The following is a 19,203-nucleotide window of genomic DNA, read 5'->3' as shown; positions in this document are numbered from 1 at the left end:
TTTTTCCTTTTCTAATTCCTCCCGGTTTGGAAGCTGATGCTGGCTCATGTTGGGTCAGCGCCGTGTAATTGGACAGATTTGCACGGACACTTTGTGCGCGGCTCACCGGGCGGGGTGGCCGCCCATCCTGCAGAGGCCGCTGCAGCCGGAGGCCAAGCAAGTCCCTCCTGCTGACTGACAGGGACAGCTATCCAATCAGCAAGAGCGCGTCGCCCCGCCGACCAATGGGTGACGAGGGGGCGGGACTCCCGGCAAGGCGGGCGGCGGGCGGCGGGCGGCATGGGGGCCGTGCGGGCGCTGAGCGGCCTTTTCGCCGTCTACAAGCCGGCCGGCGTCCACTGGAGGAGAGTCCGGGACGCTGTGGAAGCCAGGCTGCTGAAAGGTGAGGATTGAGTCCCCCGGCCTCAGACAGTGAGCCCGACGCTGCAGTCACTGACCCTGACGTCCCCACAGGCCAGTGGCCCCAGTACTGACCCCCCCCAATGCCCCCATTAACCCCTCAGTCACTGACCCTGACACTAACCCCCCACCCCCCCCCCCGTCCCCATCATGGCCAGTGATCTGACGCCGACCCCTGGCTAATGGCGAGTTAGTCTGCTGCGCCTCACCTGCTCGACTTGCCAATGGTGATACATTGAGCTGTTACTTGGGTATTCCGAGGATCTGCCCAGCTGTGGCAGGCACCTCAGGGCACAAGAGCCATCCCACCCACGCCGTCTCCTCAGAGTCCTGTTTGCAGGTAAAGGGATGGCTGGCAAGTGGGAGGCTTTTAAAAGTGAGATACGGGGACAGCATGTTCCTGTTAGAGTGAAGGGCAAGGCTGGCAGGATTAGGGAACCCTGGCTGACGAAGGACATTGAGGTTCCGGTCAGGAAAAAGGTGCATGACAGGTGTAGGCAGCTAGGATCAAGTGAGTCCCTTGAGGAGTATAAGATATTGAGGAGTTCACTTAAGAGGGTAATCAGGAGGGCAAAAAGAGCATTTGGAATACTGTGTGCAGTTCTGGTTGCCTGGGTATTGATAGGATGTCATTATGCTGAAAAGATACATAAGAATGTTACCAGGACTGGAGGGCTTGAGTTATAAGGAGAGACTGGATAGGCTGGGGCCGTTTTCCCTGGAGTGTAGGAAACTGAAAGTGAGGGAAACTGAGGGGTGACCTTATAGAGGGATATACAGTCATGTGGAGTATAGATAAGGTGAGTGGTTACAGTCTTTTCCCCAGGGTAGGGGAACTGGGATGAGCTCAGGTAGCAGGAATGAGTTGGGCTGAAGGAGCTGTTTCTGCGCTGTATGACTCTAATACACTGGTAGGAGAAGTGAACCAACAACATTGTCCTCTCCCAGGCCAAATCCACAATATTGAGGCCCTACTTATGCACAGATGTGTCCCTTGAGCGGGAAAGAAAAGGCATACAATGCTGTGAAGATCAGTGATCAGCCAGAGGATTGGGAAATTTTTAGAAGCCAGCAAATGATAACGAAATAATTATAAAGTGGGAGAAGATAGATTATGAGAGTAAACTCAAACAACATCAAAACAGACAGTAAGAACTTCTACAAGTATATAATGAAAAGTAGTTAAAGTAAACATTGACCCCTTTAGAGGATGAGAGTGGAGAATGAACAACAGGAAGTAGAGGCATGGCAGAGATTCTAAACAAATTTGTATCAGCCTTCAAGGTAGAAGACATTACAAACATCCCGTTATAAAGGTTATAGGGAAGCAGGCTCTATCGTTAGAGAAAACATATTAGGCAAGCAAGAAAAGACTGCAGATTGTGGCAGGTTAAAGAACCTTCGTCAGAACTAGGCAATGTAATGGTCCCTGGATCTGAAGGCCTGCATCTAGGAAGTGGCTGCAGAGCTAGTGGATGCATTGAATGTAATCTACCAAAATTCCCTGGACTCTACAAATGTAATGCCACTAATCAAGAAAAAAAGGAGACAGAAAGCAGAAACTACAGGCCAGTTAATCCAACGTGTCATTGGGAAAATGCTGAAATCCATAATTAAGGAGGTAGTAACAGGACATTTAGAAAATCGTAAATCAATCAAGCTGAATCAGCATGGTTTACTGAAAGGGAAATTGCGTTTGATAAACTTGTTAGAGTTCTTTGGGCATGTGACAAACAGGATGGATCAAGAGGAGCCAGGAGAAGCAGTGCATTCAGATTTCCAGAAGCCATTTCAATAAGGTGGCACATAACAGGTTACTGCACAATTTCTTAGGGTTGGGGGTAATGCATTGACATGGATAGAGGAGTGGCTGACTAACAGAGCAGCGAGTTGGGATAAATAGGTCATTCTTGGCTTGGCAATCAGTAACTAGCGAGGTGCCGCAGGAATCAGTGCTGGGGTCTCAACGATTACAGTCTATTTGTAACTCGGATGAAGGGGCTGAGTGTATTGTAGCCAGATTTGCTGATGATACAAAGATAGGTGGGTAGCAAGTTGCAAGGAGGACACAAAGGGATATGGGAAGGTTAAGAGAGTAGGCAAGAAGGTGGCAGATGGAATATAATGTGGGAAAATGTGAGGTGATCAACTTCAGAAGATAGAATGAAAATGATAAGACTATTGAACGGTTCCTTTATACAATGAAATGGACCCTGAACTCATGATCTACCTTGTTGTGACCTTGCACCTTATTGCACTGCACTTTCTCTGTATCTGTGACACTTTGTACTGTTACTGTTTTTACCTGTACTACATCAATGCACTCTGTACTAACTCAATGTAACTGCACTGTGTAATGAATTGACCTGTACAATCGGTTTGTAAGACAAGTTTTTCACTGTACCTCAGTACAAGTGACAATAATATACCAATACCAATATTTACACAGAGCCAGATTACGAAAGATTGTAGTAAAAAGGGATCTGGGTATCCCAGTGCATGAACCACAAACTGTTAGCAAGTCATTGGGAAAGCTAATGGAATGTCGGTAGTTGCTAGGGATAAGGCGAATATAAGCAGGGAAACCTCAAACAATCTGCTGGAAGAACTCTGGGTCAAGCAGCGTCTGTAGGTGGAAAGGATTGTCGACGTTTCGGTTGAAACCCTGCATCAGGATCATGGGGTTTTGATCCAAAACGCCTACCATTCCTCTCCTCCCACAGATGCTGCTTGACCCACTAAGTTCTTCCAGCAGATTGTTTGTTGCTCCAGATTCCAGTGTCTGCGGTCTCTTGTGTCTCTATAAGTAGGGAAGATTTGTTGAACTCTACAGGGCGCTTGTGAGACTGCACCTGGAGTACTGTGTACAGTTTTGGTCTCCGTATTTTAGGAAATAAACACTTGCATTGGAGGCATTGCAGAGAAGGTATATTCACTTGATTCCTGGCATGCAGGGTTTGACTATGAAGAGAGAAGGGGTTACCTTGTGAGGAAAGGTTGAACTGGTTGGGTAAATGCTCAGTGGGTTTAGAAGAATAAGAGATGATCTTATTGAAACATATAAGAACATAGAACACTACAGCTGTACTGGATGTTACAGCCTCCCCTTCCTCCACCAGCTGTCTGCCGCAGTCAGCCTCTCAGCATCCACCATAGATGTTTTTTTCTTTAGAACATAGTACAGGCCCTTTGGCCGACAATGTCGTGCCGACATTTTGTCCTGCTCTAAGATCTATCTAACCCTTCCCTCCCACATAACCACCCATTTCTCTATCATTCATGTGTCTATCTAAGAGTCTCTTAAATGTCTCTAATGTATCTGCCCCCACAACCTCTGCCGGCAGTGCATTCCACGCACCCACCACTCTCTGTGTAAAAAAACTTACCCCTGACATCCTCCATATATCTTCCTCCAATCGCCTTAAAATTATGTCCCCTCGTGTTAACCATTGTTGCCCTGGGAAAAAGGTCTCTGACTGTCCACTCGATCTATGCCTCTTATCATCTTGTACACCTCTATCAAGTCACTTCTCATCCTCCTTTTCTCCAAAGAGAAAAGCCCGAGCTCGCAAGATTCTGGGTGTGGGGGATACAGGGAGGATGCTGAGAGGCTGTTTTCCCAAATGGGGGTATCTAGTTTCCGAATAAGGCGCCATCCAGGAATTTCTTCTCTGAGGGTTGTGACCTTTGGAATTCTCCACCTTGATGAGCTGCAGAGGTGGAGCCATTAAGTACATTCAAGGCCGAGATCAGCAGACATCCAAGCTACAAAGCTTTCAAGAGACTTGGGAAAGTGGTATCGAGGCCAAGATTAGATCAACCATAATCTTACTGAATGACGGAACAGAATCGAGGGGCTGAGTGACCTGCTCCTGCTTCTGTGTTCTGACGCCACATTGTTTGCAGGCCTGACACCAGACTTCGAAACGGACACTCTGTCCCAAGCTCTGTGACGGCAAGTGATTGCCAGGTGGTTGGAGGTGATGACTCAAGCATGTTCTCAAAGATTCTCTGAAAAAAGTGTAAAATCCTCACTGGATCGAACAAATCCCAGGGATTATTTCTGAAGGGATAGAATTCAAAAGTTGGGTATCAAACGTTGGGTCGACCACACACAGTAACTTGTGGGATTCTGGTCATCATATTACAAGAGGTCTGAGGGATGAGTGGAGATCTGAGGGTTGAGTTTTCCCACACAGGATGAGGAATGTCTGAAACGAGCAGCCAGAGGAGGAGGTGGTGGTGGCAGATACAATTATAATGTTTCAAAGGCATTTGGACGGGTACATCAATAGGAAAGCCATAGAGGGATGTGGGCCTATTGCGGGCAGATGGGACTAGCGTAAATAAGATCTCTTTATTAGTCACACGTACATCAAAACACACAGTGAAATACATCTTCTGTGTAGAGTGTTCTGGGGGCAGCCTGCAAATGTCGCCACGCTTCCGGTGCCAACATAGCACGCCCACAACTTCCTAACCCGTACGTCTTTGGAAAGTGGGAGGAAACCAGAGCACCCGGAGGAAACCCACGCAGACATGGGGAGAACGTACAAACTCCTTACAGACAGTGGCAGGAAATGAACCCGGGTCGCTGGCGCTGTAATAACGTTACGCTAACCTCTACACTACCGTGCCTGGCGTCACTGTCAGCATGGATGAGGTGGGCCATAAAGGCCCGTTTCTGTGTTGAACATTTCTATGATTCTAAGAAGGATATAGATGGACTGCAGAGGGTGTGGTGATGATCTTCAAGGATGATACCGGAGCTGTGAGGAATGGATATACAGGCTGGGTCTCTTGCCTTAAAAGAAGCCTGATGAGTGATCTAGTAGAGTTCTTTGAAATGATATTGATAAAGAGAGATGTACTCAGTGGTGGGGAGGAGCAGAGGCAAAGGCAGCGGGAACAAGAGTCACCAGGAAATCCAACAGGGAGAGCAGAGGGCACATCAGCCGAGTGGTGAGAATGTGGAGCTGAGTCCCACAGGGAGGCACTGAGGAGAACAGTAGAGGCATTTGAGAGGCGGCTGATCAGGCAGATGAGGGAGCAGAGGTGACACTGGTAGATTTAGGTGAGGAGAGGCTGAACTGCAGCATAAGTGCTGCCATTGTCTGGGTGGGCCGAATGGCCTGTTTCTGTGCTGTATTTCCTATGCAATTCCTTTAAATTGTGTTCTGATGCCAGGGTCGGGGATGTCTCAAGTTGGGTACAGAACATTCTGAATGGGGAGGAAGAACAGCCAGAGGATCGCAGTGCACATTGATATGAACAACATAGGGATGAGGTCTTGCAGAGCGATTGTAGGGAGTTAGGCAGGTGGTTAAAAAGCACGACCTCTAGGGTGTGCCAAGTGCTAGTGAGGGCAGAAATAGGAGGACAGGACAGATCAACTCGTAGCTAAAGAGTTGGTGCAGGGGTGAGGATTTAGGTACTTGGATCATTGGGATCGCTTCTGGTGCAGGTGGGACCTGTACAAGGACAGGTTACACCTGAACTGGAAGGGGACCAATATCTTCGAAGGGAGATTTGCTCACCCTACTCAGGAGAGTCTGAATGAGTCATTCTGCGGGGTGGGAAGTTCAGTTACAGGGCAGCAGATTGGGAGACTTAAATGGAGAGATCAAATCAAGTGGGTCCAGTGGGCAGAGCAGACAGGCAGGTCAGGGAGCATGCGGAGGTTGGTCGGCGAAGCTGCATTAATTTTATACGAGGAGCCTCACGGGTAAATCAGGTGAGCTTGGAGCATGGATCACCTCTTGGAATTCTGATACTGCAATCGCAGAAACATGATGAAGGGAAGGGCATCCCAGCACACTGTCCGGGGTACAGAAGTTTCAGACGTGTGAGAGGAGGATACAGGAAAGGAGAGGGAATTGTTCTACTGATTAGGGAGAACTTGACAGCAGTACTTAGAAAGGATATTGACTGGGATTGTCTCATTTCATGGGGCTTAGATGGGGTGGAACTTGTTAAATGTGTCCAAGAGAATTGAATCCAAAATTGGCTCGGTAATGGGAGGCAGAGGGGTGATGGGGGGAGGGTGCTTTTCTGATCACAAGTCTCTGACCAGTGGGTCAACAGCAAAGCTCCCACCACGGGGGCCAGTGCTGGGACCTTTGCTGTTTGTGATGTACGTAAGTGACTTGGATCTGAATGTAGGAGGTAGGATAAGTAAGTTTGCCGATGATATGGTGAGGGTAGTGAGGCAGGTTGACTAAGGCTACGGCAGCATACAGATCAGATTGAAAGTTGGGCAGAATGTTGGCAGATGGAATTTAATCCTAACAAGTTAATGCATTTTAGGAAGCCAACAGGGGTAGGACATGTACAGTAAGTGGTAGGGCACCAAGGCAGGTTGATGAAAATAGGGACCTTGGGGTTCCCTGAAAGTGGCACTATGGGTAGATAGGGTGTTGAAGAAGGCATGTGGCAAACTTGCCTTCATAAGTTGGGGTGATTGAATGTAAAGGAGCAGAACGTTCACCCACTCTCGCCACAAAGCCCTGTTGCTGACACTCTGCCCACACTCCCCCACCCCAACAGCTAGTACACATGGAGAGCTGCTGCTGTGACCAGTGGGAACTGATGACAACTCTGATAATTTCATCCCATTGCCAGACCTTAATTCTTCAGAACGTCCAATTCCTCAACACCAAGTCCGCTTTCTACCCAGTGTTACCCAGGCTGAAAATGGCACAGAAACCAACCTGACTGTGGTACAGCTACCAGTCCTGGCCAACCATCCTCGAGGTAAGGGGCAAAGGAGGGTTGAGAGGGCATGGAGGGTGGCAGTAGTGGAGGATTAATGTTGATGATGAGAGCAGATGTCCTGCAGTACAGGTGCATTTAATGCTGGCTGTGGGGTGTCTGCGGTATTGGAGTGTTTAATGCTGGCTGTGTGGTGTCTGCGGTATTGGAGTGTTTAATGCTGGGAGTGGGGTGTCTGCGGTATTGGAGTGTTTAATGCTGGGAGTGGGGTGTCTGCGGTATTGGAGTGTTTAATGCTGGGAGTGGGGTGGCTGCGGTGCTGGAGTGTTTAATGCTGGCTGTGGGGTGTCTGCGGTACTGGAGTGTTTAATGCTGGCTGTGTGGTGTCTGCGGTACTGGAGTGTTTAATGCTGGCTGTGTGGTGTCTGCGGTACTGGAGTGTTTAATGCTGGCTGTGGGGTGTCTGCGGTACTGGAGTGTTTAATGCTGGGAGTGGGGTGTCTGCGGTATTGGAGTGTTTAATGCTGGCTGTGGGGTGTCTGCGGTACTGGAGTGTTTAATGCTGGGAGTGGGGTGTCTGCGGTATTGGAGTGTTTAATGCTGCTGTGGGGTGTCTGCGGTACCGGAGTGTTTAATGCTGGCTGTGGGGTGTCTGCGGTACCGGAGTGTTTAATGCTGGCTGTGGGGTGTCTGCGGTTTTGAAGTGTTTCATGCTGGCTGTGGGGTGTCTGCGGTACTGGAGTCTTTAATGCTGGGAGTGGGGTGTCTGCGGTATTGGAGTATTTAATGCTGGCTGTGGGGTGTCTGCGGTACCGGAGTGTTTAACGCTGACTGTGGGGTGTCTGCGGTACCGGAGTGTTTAATGCTGGGAGTGGGGTGTCTGCGGTATTGGAGTGTTTAATGCTGGGAGTGGGGTGTCTGCAGTATTGGAGTGTTTAATGCTGGGAGTGGGGTGTCTGCGGTATTGGAGTGTTTAATGCTGGCTGTGGGGTATCTGCGGTATTGGAGTGTTTAATGCTGGGAGTGGGGTGTCTGCGGTATTGGAGTGTTTAATGCTGGCTGTGGGGTGTCTGCGGTACCGGAGTGTTTAATGCTGGCTGTGGGGTGTCTGCGGTTTTGAAGTGTTTCATGCTGGCTGTGGGGTGTCTGCGGTACTGGAGTCTTTAATGCTGGGAGTGGGGTGTCTGCGGTATTGGAGTATTTAATGCTGGCTGTGGGGTGTCTGCGGTACCGGAGTGTTTAACGCTGACTGTGGGGTGTCTGCGGTACCGGAGTGTTTAATGCTGGGAGTGGGGTGTCTGCGGTATTGGAGTGTTTAATGCTGGGAGTGGGGTGTCTGCGGTATTGGAGTGTTTAATGCTGGGAGTGGGGTGTCTGCGGTATTGGAGTGTTTAATGCTGGCTGTGGGGTATCTGCGGTATTGGAGTGTTTAATGCTGGGAGTGGGGTGTCTGCGGTATTGGAGTGTTTAATGCTGGCTGTGGGGTGTCTGCGGTATTGGAGTGTTTAATGATGGGTTTGGGGTGTCTGCGGTATTGGAGTGTTTAATGCTGGGAGCGGGGTGTCTGCGGTATTGGAGTGTTTAATGCTGGCTGTGGGGTATCTGCGGTATTGGAGTGTTTAATGCTGGGAGTGGGGTGTCTGCGGTATTGGAGTGTTTAATGCTGGGAGTGGGGTGTCTGCGGTATTGGAGTGTTTAATGCTGGGAGTGGGGTGTCTGCCGTATTGGAGTGTTTAATGCTGGCTGTGGGGTGTCTGCGGTACCGGAGTGTTTAATGCTGGGAGTGGGGTGTCTGCGGTATTGGAGTGTTTAATGCTGGCTGTGGGGTGTCTGCGGTACCGGAGTGTTTAATGCTGGGAGTGGGGTGTCTGCGGTATTGGAGTGTTTAATGCTGGGAGTGGGGTGTCTGCGGTATTGAAGTGTTTAATGATGGGTTTGGGGTGTCTGCGGTATTGGAGTGTTTAATGCTGGGAGCGGGGTGTCTGCGGTATTGGAGCGTTTAATGCTGGGAGTGGGGTGTCTGCGGTATTGGAGTGTTTAATGCTGGGAGTGGGGTGTCTGCGGTATTGAAGTGTTTAATGATGGGTTTGGGGTGCCTGCGGTATTGGAGTGTTTAATGCTGGCTGTGGGGTGTCTGCGGTATTGGAGTGTTTAATGATGGGTTTGGGGTGTCTGCGGTATTGGAGTGTTTAATGCTGGGAGCGGGGTGTCTGCGGTATTGGAGTGTTTAATGCTGGCTGTGGGGTATCTGCGGTATTGGAGTGTTTAATGCTGGGAGTGGGGTGTCTGCGGTATTGGAGTGTTTAATGCTGGGAGTGGGGTGTCTGCGGTATTGGAGTGTTTAATGCTGGGAGTGGGGTGTCTGCGGTATTGGAGTGTTTAATGCTGGCTGTGGGGTGTCTGCGGTACCGGAGTGTTTAATGCTGGGAGTGGGGTGTCTGCGGTATTGGAGTGTTTAATGCTGGGAGTGGGGTGTCTGCGGTATTGAAGTGTTTAATGATGGGTTTGGGGTGTCTGCGGTATTGGAGTGTTTAATGCTGGGAGCGGGGTGTCTGCGGTATTGGAGTGTTTAATGCTGGGAGTGGGGTGTCTGCGGTATTGGAGCGTTTAATGCTGGGAGTGGGGTGTCTGCGGTATTGGAGCGTTTAATGCTGGGAGTGGGGTGTCTGCGGTATTGGAGTGTTTAATGCTGGGAGTGGGGTGTCTGCGGTATTGGAGTGTTTAATGCTGGGAGTGGGGTGTCTGCGGTATTGGAGTGTTTAATGATGGGAGTGGGGTGTCTGCGGTACCGGAGTGTTTAATGCTGGGAGTGGGGTGTCTGCGGTATTGGAGTGTTTAATGCTGGGAGTGGGGTGTCTGCGGTATTGGAGTGTTTAATGCTGGCTGTGGGGTGTCTGCGGTATTGGAGTGTTTAATGATGGGTTTGGGGTGTCTGCGGTATTGGAGTGTTTAATGCTGGGAGCGGGGTGTCTGCGGTATTGGAGTGTTTAATGCTGGCTGTGGGGTATCTGCGGTATTGGAGTGTTTAATGCTGGGAGTGGGGTGTCTGCGGTATTGGAGTGTTTAATGCTGGGAGTGGGGTGTCTGCGGTATTGGAGTGTTTAATGCTGGGAGTGGGGTGTCTGCGGTATTGGAGTGTTTAATGCTGGCTGTGGGGTGTCTGCGGTACCGGAGTGTTTAATGCTGGGAGTGGGGTGTCTGCGGTATTGGAGTGTTTAATGATGGGAGCGGGGTGTCTGCGGTATTGGAGTGTTTAATGCTGGGAGTGGGGTGTCTGCGGTATTGAAGTGTTTAATGATGGGTTTGGGGTGTCTGCGGTATTGGAGTGTTTAATGCTGGGAGCGGGGTGTCTGCGGTATTGGAGTGTTTAATGCTGGGAGTGGGGTGTCTGCGGTATTGGAGCGTTTAATGCTGGGAGTGGGGTGTCTGCGGTATTGGAGCGTTTAATGCTGGGAGTGGGGTGTCTGCGGTATTGGAGCGTTTAATGCTGGGAGTGGGGTGTCTGCGGTATTGGAGTGTTTAATGCTGGGAGTGGGGTGTCTGCGGTATTGGAGTGTTTAATGCTGGGAGTGGGGTGTCTGCGGTATTGGAGTGTTTAATGCTGGGAGTGGGGTGTCTGCGGTATTGGAGTGTTTAATGATGGGAGTGGGGTGTCTGCGGTACCGGAGTGTTTAATGCTGGGAGTGGGGTGTCTGCGGTATTGGAGTGTTTAATGCTGGGAGCGGGGTGTCTGCGGTATTGGAGTGTTTAATGCTGGCTGTGGGGTATCTGCGGTATTGGAGTGTTTAATGCTGGGAGTGGGGTGTCTGCGGTATTGGAGTGTTTAATGCTGGGAGTGGGGTGTCTGCGGTATTGGAGTGTTTAATGCTGGGAGTGGGGTGTCTGCAGTATTGGAGTGTTTAATGCTGGCTGTGGGGTGTCTGCGGTACCGGAGTGTTTAATGCTGGGAGTGGGGTGTCTGCGGTATTGGAGTGTTTAATGATGGGAGCGGGGTGTCTGCGGTATTGGAGTGTTTAATGCTGGGAGTGGGGTGTCTGCGGTATTGAAGTGTTTAATGATGGGTTTGGGGTGTCTGCGGTATTGGAGTGTTTAATGCTGGGAGCGGGGTGTCTGCGGTATTGGAGTGTTTAATGCTGGGAGTGGGGTGTCTGCGGTATTGGAGTGTTTAATGCTGGGAGTGGGGTGTCTGCGGTATTGGAGCGTTTAATGCTGGGAGTGGGGTGTCTGCGGTATTGGAGCGTTTAATGCTGGGAGTGGGGTGTCTGCGGTATTGGAGTGTTTAATGCTGGGAGTGGGGTGTCTGCGGTATTGGAGTGTTTAATGCTGGGAGTGGGGTGTCTGCGGTATTGGAGTGTTTAATGCTGGGAGTGGGGTGTCTGCGGTATTGGAGTGTTTAATGCTGGGAGTGGGGTGTCTGCGGTACCGGAGTGTTTAATGCTGGCTGTGGGGTGTCTGCGGTACCGGAGTGTTTAATGCTGGCTGTGGGGTGTCTGCGGTACCGGAGTGTTTAATGCTGGGAGTGGGGTGTCTGCGGTACCGGAGTGTTTAATGCTGGCTGTGGGGTGTCTGCGGTATTGGAGTGTTTAATGCTGGGAGCGGGGTGTCTGCGGTATTGGAGTGTTTAATGCTGGGAGCGGGGTGTCTGCGGTATTGGAGCGTTTAATGCTGGGAGTGGGGTGTCTGCGGTATTGGAGCGTTTAATGCTGGGAGTGGGGTGTCTGCGGTATTGGAGGGTTTAATGATGGGAGTGGGGTGTCTGCGGTACCGGAGTGTTTAATGCTGGCTGTGGGGTGTCTGCGGTACCGGAGTGTTTAATGCTGGCTGTGGGGTGTCTGCGGTATTGGAGTGTTTAATGCTGGGAGTGGGGTGTCTGCGGTATTGGAGTGTTTAATGATGGGAGTGGGGTGTCTGCGGTACCGGAGTGTTTAATGCTGGGAGTGGGGTGTCTGCGGTATTGGAGCGTTTAATGCTGGGAGTGGGGTGTCTGCGGTATTGGAGTGTTTAATGCTGGGAGTGGGGTGTCTGCGGTATTGGAGTGTTTAATGCTGGGAGTGGGGTGTCTGCGGTATTGGAGTGTTTAATGCTGGGAGTGGGGTGTCTGCGGTATTGGAGTGTTTAATGATGGGTTTGGGGTTCTTGCAGTTTTGTTATTTTTAATTATTGTATTTTCTGTGTCTCAGTTACAGGTCCTAAGTTTGTTCATTTGAAGGTGGGAGTTGGTCACCGTTTGGACTGGCGATCCTCCGGGGTCTTTGGTGAGTATGGTGTTGGTTCTGTTTTGCTCAGTGCTTTGAGGTGTTCAAACTCAATGCATGTGAAAGAATTGCATGCTGTGTGTTGTCTGACTATTCAATCTCAGTTTACGCATTTTAATTATGAGATGACCTGTTTGAATATTGTAAGTAAAAATGCCAATTGGCAGTTTAATCCTGATAAATGTTGGCTCTCTGATGATTTGATGTTTATTGGATTGTACCCTCAGTTCTAACAGTGTTTTTGCATTTCTTGGTTACAGACCAATGTTTCTTGCCCTGTGTGAATTGTGCCAACCTCCCACCAGTGCTCCAGGATGTTTGAGTGTCCTGGCCTTTATGTGGTAGTGCTGTACAGTTTGTTTTCAGAAGCTGATGTTGAAATATGCTCGATTGTTTCTGTGTGTGTTTATAAGTATTTTATGTATTACTTAAAAGGTAGTGTATCACCTGAGCCAGCTGGTGTTTGGAAAGGACCGCTCTGGGATCCAGCTCCTTGGGAAAAGGCTGGGCAGCCAGGACTGGTGACAGACGCAGTTCAAATGGTTGCAATGGAGATGTTCTCACATGCTTGCCTTTGCCCTCCCTGTCCCTCTGGAGAAGGCCATTCAGGCCTTCCAGCTTTTTGCATACCAACAGGACTGCTTTCAGGCTGCCCTTAAACTTGTTACACAGAAACAAAAACCACTGAGGCACACAGTTTGATCAAATATTAGCTCCTCTATCTCCCTTGCTACCCTCATCTAAAACCAATCTAATCACTTGGGTTTTTCACGATGCTTCTTCACAGGCTTTTGGGAAGAGATTTCACTTTAAGGTTCTCTGAATGTCATTCCTCTAATCCTCATGTTTTCCCCATTGGTTCAGGATTTCTCTCCCTATTAACCCCGTTAAACAGATAACAAACTAGTTAGAAATCAAAAAAACTGTAGGTTCTGGAAGCCTAAAATAAAAACAGGAACTGTTGAAAGGAGAAACAGAGTTAACGTTTCAGATTGAAGACCCTTCATCTGAACAAACTAACTTGAATGGAGTAGAATCAAACCCAGCACAAGCTGAATGCTCACAACAACACTTGACAAGCAGGCAACGTCTGTGCAAAGGGTTAATGTTTTGGGGCTGATTCTAATGAAGTGTGATGGATTGCAAATGTTAATTCTTCCTCCACAAAGACCAGCTAAGCTGCCGAGTGTTTTTGGTTGTCCTGCTCTGCCTTTCTAGTTTTTGAGCAATTGGTGAAAGCTGATCAAAGACGCAGAGTGCTGGTGACCTGCAGGTGCAACAGGGGAGCAGGGTGCGAGCAAAACCACTGCTCTGACAGGGCATTGGAGTGGATGTTGCATTGGAGAGTTGAGTATTTTGGAAGGGTGATGAAGGTTTGCAGAGTTGTCTCCCCAACCTACACACTGTGGAAGTTGCATCTTTCACCTCAGTTACGGTGGGCTGGGGAGTATTCTCGCAGTGATTGTCCCGAAGCTCCGGTACATCTCTGGGACTGCAACCATTTTGTACCATGTAGGTTATTGTGATGGTGCAGCTGGGCTGTTGCCTCCAGTGTGGAAAGGCCGCATTGGTGGAGCTCAAGATTCTGACACACTGCACATTATGTCTCCACAGTGCTTGCAGTTGGCAGTGGCAACAAGCAGTTATCTTACCTCCACGACTGTCATCTGACCAAGGTAAGGCTGCAGGGGGCTGCGTGGGAGCTGATGGCCCTCACTAACCAGACATTCCAGGCACCCTCCTCTACAAAAGCCACCTCAGGAGCCTTTGGTGTTGTCTACTTTCAGCTGGTTGTCGCAGTAATTGGATGGTTTGTTCAGGATATTTTTCAGAGATCTGAGCTCAGCCTGGACAGATCCCAGGGAAGCTCTGAACATTCAGTCCACATTACTCGCTCGTGCTGAACGCCAACCAACATACGTCTGAGGTCAGCCAGTGGCCAGCTCAAACTTTCTCCAGCTGAGAAATTTATATACATATTACTCATTGAGGAGCAACACACAGAAAATGCTGGGCCCAGTCCTGATGAAGGGTCTCAGCCCAAAGCATCAACTGTTCATTTCCCTCCATAGATGCAGCCTGACCCATTGAGTTCCTCCAGCAGTTTGTGTGTTGCTCCAGATTCCAGCATCTGCGGTCTCTCTTGTGTCTCCACGTTACACATTGAGGATAAATACTGACCAGTTTCTAGACCACTTGCATCAAAGGCTCCATGAAATTAGAATAAATGTTTTAATGTGTTTATTAATGCATGTTAATGTGTTCAGAATACTATATAGCATATTTACGTTGGGGGGGCATTAGGTATGAGATGATCTGAGTGGTATCTGAATCTTTTGGTCTCTGTGAGAAAGCAGAACAACTATCTCTGTGACACAGTACTGGGGGAGGGCTGCACTGCTGGTGACGCAGTACTGGAGGAGTGCTGCACTGCTGGTGATGCAGTACTGGGGGAGTGCTGCACTGCTGGTGACGCAGTACTGGGGAGCACTGCACTGCTGGTTGTGATGCAGTACTGGGGGAGTGCTGCACTGCTGGTGATGCAGTACTGGGGAGCACTGCACTGCTGGTTGTGATGCAGTACTGGGGGAGCACTGCACTGTTGGGGGATTGCTATCTTTGGTGTATTCCCTTCGGTGGTCGTAAAGATTCTATGATTCTGTTTGAATGAGAGCAGCGGAGTTTTCCCAGTGTCCTGGCCTGTATTCCCCACCTGCGGAATGAATAGTCATTCTCTGTTTGAGCTTCCTTGCGCATAGTGCCTTCCATATTACGTAAAAGTAACTGAGGGACCAAGCAACATATAGCTTCAAGTGTTGTGGGTCATCTAAAGTACTGGAAAGGTGCAAGTACGTGAATGTTGAGGAAGACGGGAGGTTGGGATCCAGCAGTGAACTACATGGAGCTCAGTACATTCAGTCTTGTCCAGCCAATCTCACTGGACTGTGAACAGTAGCAGGAAATGTTGATTGATTCGTTCTGCTCAGTTACCCAAGGACACAATAACCTTGTTTATTTCTGTGCGGGCTTGTTACCAAAGCTTCTGCTTCTGTCACGCTCAGCATTGTGTAAATGTCCTGTGCTTCCCAGGAATACACTGTAAAAGGCAGCTTTGGAACAGCAACAGAGGATTTTTCAGACACGGGCAGACTGATTGAGAGAACAACTTATGGTGAGTATTCTGCAGGGCAGGTCTGACACAGAACAACTGCTGTTAGCAGCACGGTGATGGATGATGCACAGGGATCAGTAATCAGATGCCACAATTTTAAATAATGAGCAACAAACGATCTGCTGGAGAACAGTGGGGGGGGGGAAGGAAATGTCAGCTTTTTGGGTTGAGACTGAGAGTGGAGAGGGGAGATGGTCAGTATGGAGAGGGGAGGGGAGGGGTAAGATGGGCAGGTAGGTGATAGGTGGATCGAGTAGGGGTGAAGGTTGATGGGCAGATGGAGCCAAGTAGGGGAAGGGGAGGGGTGGAATTGGAGGCAGTTGGGTGATAGGTGGGGGCAGACACAGAAAAAGACAGATGGAGCCAGGAGGGGGGAGAGGAGGCAGAGACTTGAGGGTGATAAGCGGGAACACAAAGGCTGCCAGTGCTGAGATCTAATATAACGGGAACCATTAGGGGAGAGGTGAGGAGCAGATGGAATCAGTGGGTGGTGCGGGCAACGGGTGGGTGGAACCTGGAGTGGGAGGGGATAAAAATGGGTGATGTGGGGCTGGAGAGGGGTTATGGGAAAGAGGACAAATTGGAAAATACAGTGTTCATACCATTGGGGTGTAGACTACCCAGATGCATAGTCTCCAACCCACATGCAGACTACCCACATGGGGAGTGTCCTCCACTGCCAGGGTTAGGCCTAACCAGGTGTGGGGCCTGTCCCTGGCAGTGGAGGAGGCCAAGGATGAACAGGTTGGAGTGGGATTGGGAGGGGGAATTGAGATGGCATGCAGCTGGGAGCTCAGGATGGCTATGGTGGACAGAGCACAGGTGCTCTGCAAAAGTTACCCAGTCTTGGCTTGGTCTCGCTGATGTAGAGGAGGTTGGAGAAGGTGCACCTGACTCTGTCTGACCTGGAAGGGCTGTTAAGGTCCCTGAACGGTGGTGAGCGAGGAGGTGTAGGAACAAGTGTTCTTAAATAATGAGAACAGCTTTAAGGAACAGATAAACGTTACCCCTCACCCTCCAACCCCACATGCCCCTCCCTCACAGCTCCCCTGAACCTCACCTTCTTTCTCTATTCCTTAAACTACACCCTATTCATGAACATTGCCCCATTATTATTCTGGCCAGCCACAGTTCTGCCTCTGTTTCCCTGTGGTTAAAACTGTTGAGTATGCCTTCCCACCTGCCTTCTCATTCAGATTGGGAGTCTGTGGCTGGACTGGTGTTTGATTCTATTCAGCCTGCTCTACTTGCTGCTGCCTGTTCCTCAGCCTCTGAAAAGGACTCTGAGGGCTCAGTTCCTGCAGTGCTCTGCGATAACACTGCATCGGTTGCAGTGTGAGTCCAATGCAGTGGGGAAGTGAAACTGTGACAATGTTGGTGGAGGTTTCGGTCTGTACTGAAACAGTGAAATGTTGTTGCAGATCACATCACGCGGGACCGATTGGAGCGCATCATCGCTGTGATCCAGGGCAGCCACCAGAAAGCTCTGATAATGTAGGTATCGGGACAAGGTGGTGCTGTTGTTGGGGAGCTCAGGTGATGGTGCACTGCTAGAGTGCAGAGACAGCGAGGAGGAAAATAGTAACGGGGACAGACCATTGCAGTGTAAATCACAGAATCATTCCTTGTCCAAGGATGCCATTCGGCCCATTGTCCTGGTGATGGGTTTTTTGATAGACCTACTTCTCTCAGCCTTGCAATGTTTTTGCTTTTCATGTTTATATCCTATTCTCAATGAATTTACTTCTACTGCCCTTTAAAGGAAGTGCATCTCAACCTGTGTCAGAAAATTCTCAGGCTCCTGGTTCTAATTCTCAGATCCCTGTCTGGTTGCTGATTTCCTGCTGGTGCTGACCACTTTGTTACTGAAACTCCTGCAGTATTCCAAACACTCCTATCTAATCTCCGCTCCATAAGGAGAATAAGCCCATGCTTCAGTCTTCCCACATAACTGACCCCCTCCCCCCACCCCCCCATCCCAGTGAAGCAGGAGTGGGGAGAGCAATTGCCATATTTACGCTGCCAAGTTCTTTCATTGGGAGCCGGGATCGTGGTGGACTTCCAGCTTTCCTGTCACATTATTCATGACCCACATTTCCTCACTTACCATCAGGGCAGAGCAGGTCTTTTTTTAATTCAGACACAGGATGTGGGCATCACTCAGCAAGAGCAGGAATGCCAGTGCTAATTGGCCTTGGTGGTGACAACTACAGTCCAAGGGGTGAAATGTTCTGAAGAGATTTTGAACCAGTAACAATGAAGGAACAGTGACCTGTTTCCAAGTCGGTTTGTTTTGTGACGTGTTTTGTGCATGGTCAGCAAATGTAAACGGGGAGAAAGAAGTCCGATCCCATCATTGTGGGACCCGAGCTTGTCAGGTTATGGATGTGTGACACTTTCTAATTGCTTTATCTCTCCTGCTGTAGGTATTCCGGCATTGATTTGAAAAGCCAAGAGGCGTACGAGCTTGCATGTCGGGGGATGTTGCATCCACTGAACAAATCCCCTCCCATCATCACTGGCATTCGATGTATAGAGTTCTCCCTTCCGAATTTCAGTTTGGGTACGTTGATAGGTGACAGTGAGAGGATAGAGTTAACTCACGTCCATTCCCCACTTAGTTTTGTTTGATGCTAAGAGCTTTACCCCTCTTGCTGTAACAGTACTGACCATTCTGAGATTATTTTAGTACCTATGTGGGTGCTGGCATACTAGTCTCTGTTAAACTGGCATGCTCAGGACTTTGATGTCCTACTGGCAGACTTTTCAGACTATTGGATATTATTCCTATTAATATTCCAACCCCCCACCTTTAATTCAATTTTTTAAATGATGCAAAATAGTATAAAACCTGTGGGAATGTGGGAACCAGCACCCAGTGCGTCAGATGCCGAACCCTCAGAATTTCCATGGTGGATTATTGGAGTTTTACTGTATTTGTGTGACTGATCCAGTTTTTTTTGTATCAATTATGGACATGGCCCAACGTCATCCAGTTATTGGCACTTCACCGGTGCTCCTGGCTGTGTTCACCTTGGCCAGTCCCACCTGCACTTGCAGTCTGTCAGCACAGCTCAGTCGTTTGGCTTTGCCCCTTCTGACCAGGATTTCCTGTTCCCTCAGAGGTCCGATGTGTGCACGAGACCCAGCAGTACCTGCGCAAGATTGTCCATGAGATAGGGTTGGAGCTGAAAGCTTCGGCAGTTTGCACCAGTGTGCAACGCACACGTGATGGAATTTTCACACTGGACGATGCATTGATCAGAACAAACTGGAAACTGCAGAGTATAGCCATTGCAGTTCAACGCAGCCAGCCTAGAGTGCAAGCTGCACTCCAAGAGCACCGTTGGAGACTCACTGACATCTCGAAGGAAGACGTGTCCACTGGAGACAAAGCCAGAGTCCTAGAGAGGTGTCGAGTGCCCACAGCAACAGGGAGCTGACTGGCTGCACTGTGCACACTGTCGTGGTTACAGGACCTTGACATCAGCTCCATCGAGGTTCACTGAAGGAGATCATGAGTAAAACAGTTTGTATTAAGAACTGCGGGGTATTTGCCCAAGACTCTTCAATATCAGTATCGTGCCTTTCATTAGGATAACTGAGAAACTCATGATTTGGACCAATAAATGTTTTCTAAATCAAAGCCAGTGGTGGGCAGGTTGA

General features: G+C 49.4%; 1 protein-coding gene across 1 annotated transcript; it reads left to right on the top strand.

Annotated features, from left to right (window-relative positions):
- The first annotated feature begins 246 nt into the window (after positions 1-246).
- On the top strand, positions 247-19,183 carry trub2 (TruB pseudouridine (psi) synthase family member 2). The gene is made up of 8 exons (XM_052037142.1): positions 247-382; positions 7,021-7,152; positions 12,291-12,365; positions 13,980-14,041; positions 15,456-15,537; positions 16,959-17,031; positions 17,964-18,100; positions 18,661-19,183. Exons 1-8 carry the CDS (start codon positions 280-282, stop codon positions 18,978-18,980), a joined length of 984 nt encoding a protein of 327 aa, XP_051893102.1. The 5' UTR covers positions 247-279; the 3' UTR covers positions 18,981-19,183.
- The last annotated feature ends 20 nt before the right edge of the window (positions 19,184-19,203 follow it).

The sequence above is a fragment of the Pristis pectinata genome, chromosome 23, assembly GCF_009764475.1.
Source record: "Pristis pectinata isolate sPriPec2 chromosome 23, sPriPec2.1.pri, whole genome shotgun sequence".
Lineage (NCBI taxonomy): Eukaryota > Metazoa > Chordata > Chondrichthyes > Rhinopristiformes > Pristidae > Pristis > Pristis pectinata.
This window is presented reverse-complemented; position numbering and strand designations above follow the sequence as displayed.

What these genes read in the sequence shown, in the direction of transcription:
- trub2 (XM_052037142.1), top strand. Translation starts at nt 280, where the DNA reads ATGGGGGCCGTGCGGGCGCTGAGCGGCCTTTTCGCCGTCTACAAGCCG. An exon ending in GATTGAGAGAACAACTTATG is followed by an intron (nt 15,538 to 16,958) that starts GTGAGTATTCTG and finishes ATGTTGTTGCAG; the next exon opens with ATCACATCACGCGGGACCGA. An exon ending in CACCAGAAAGCTCTGATAAT is followed by an intron (nt 17,032 to 17,963) that starts GTAGGTATCGGG and finishes CTCCTGCTGTAG; the next exon opens with GTATTCCGGCATTGATTTGA.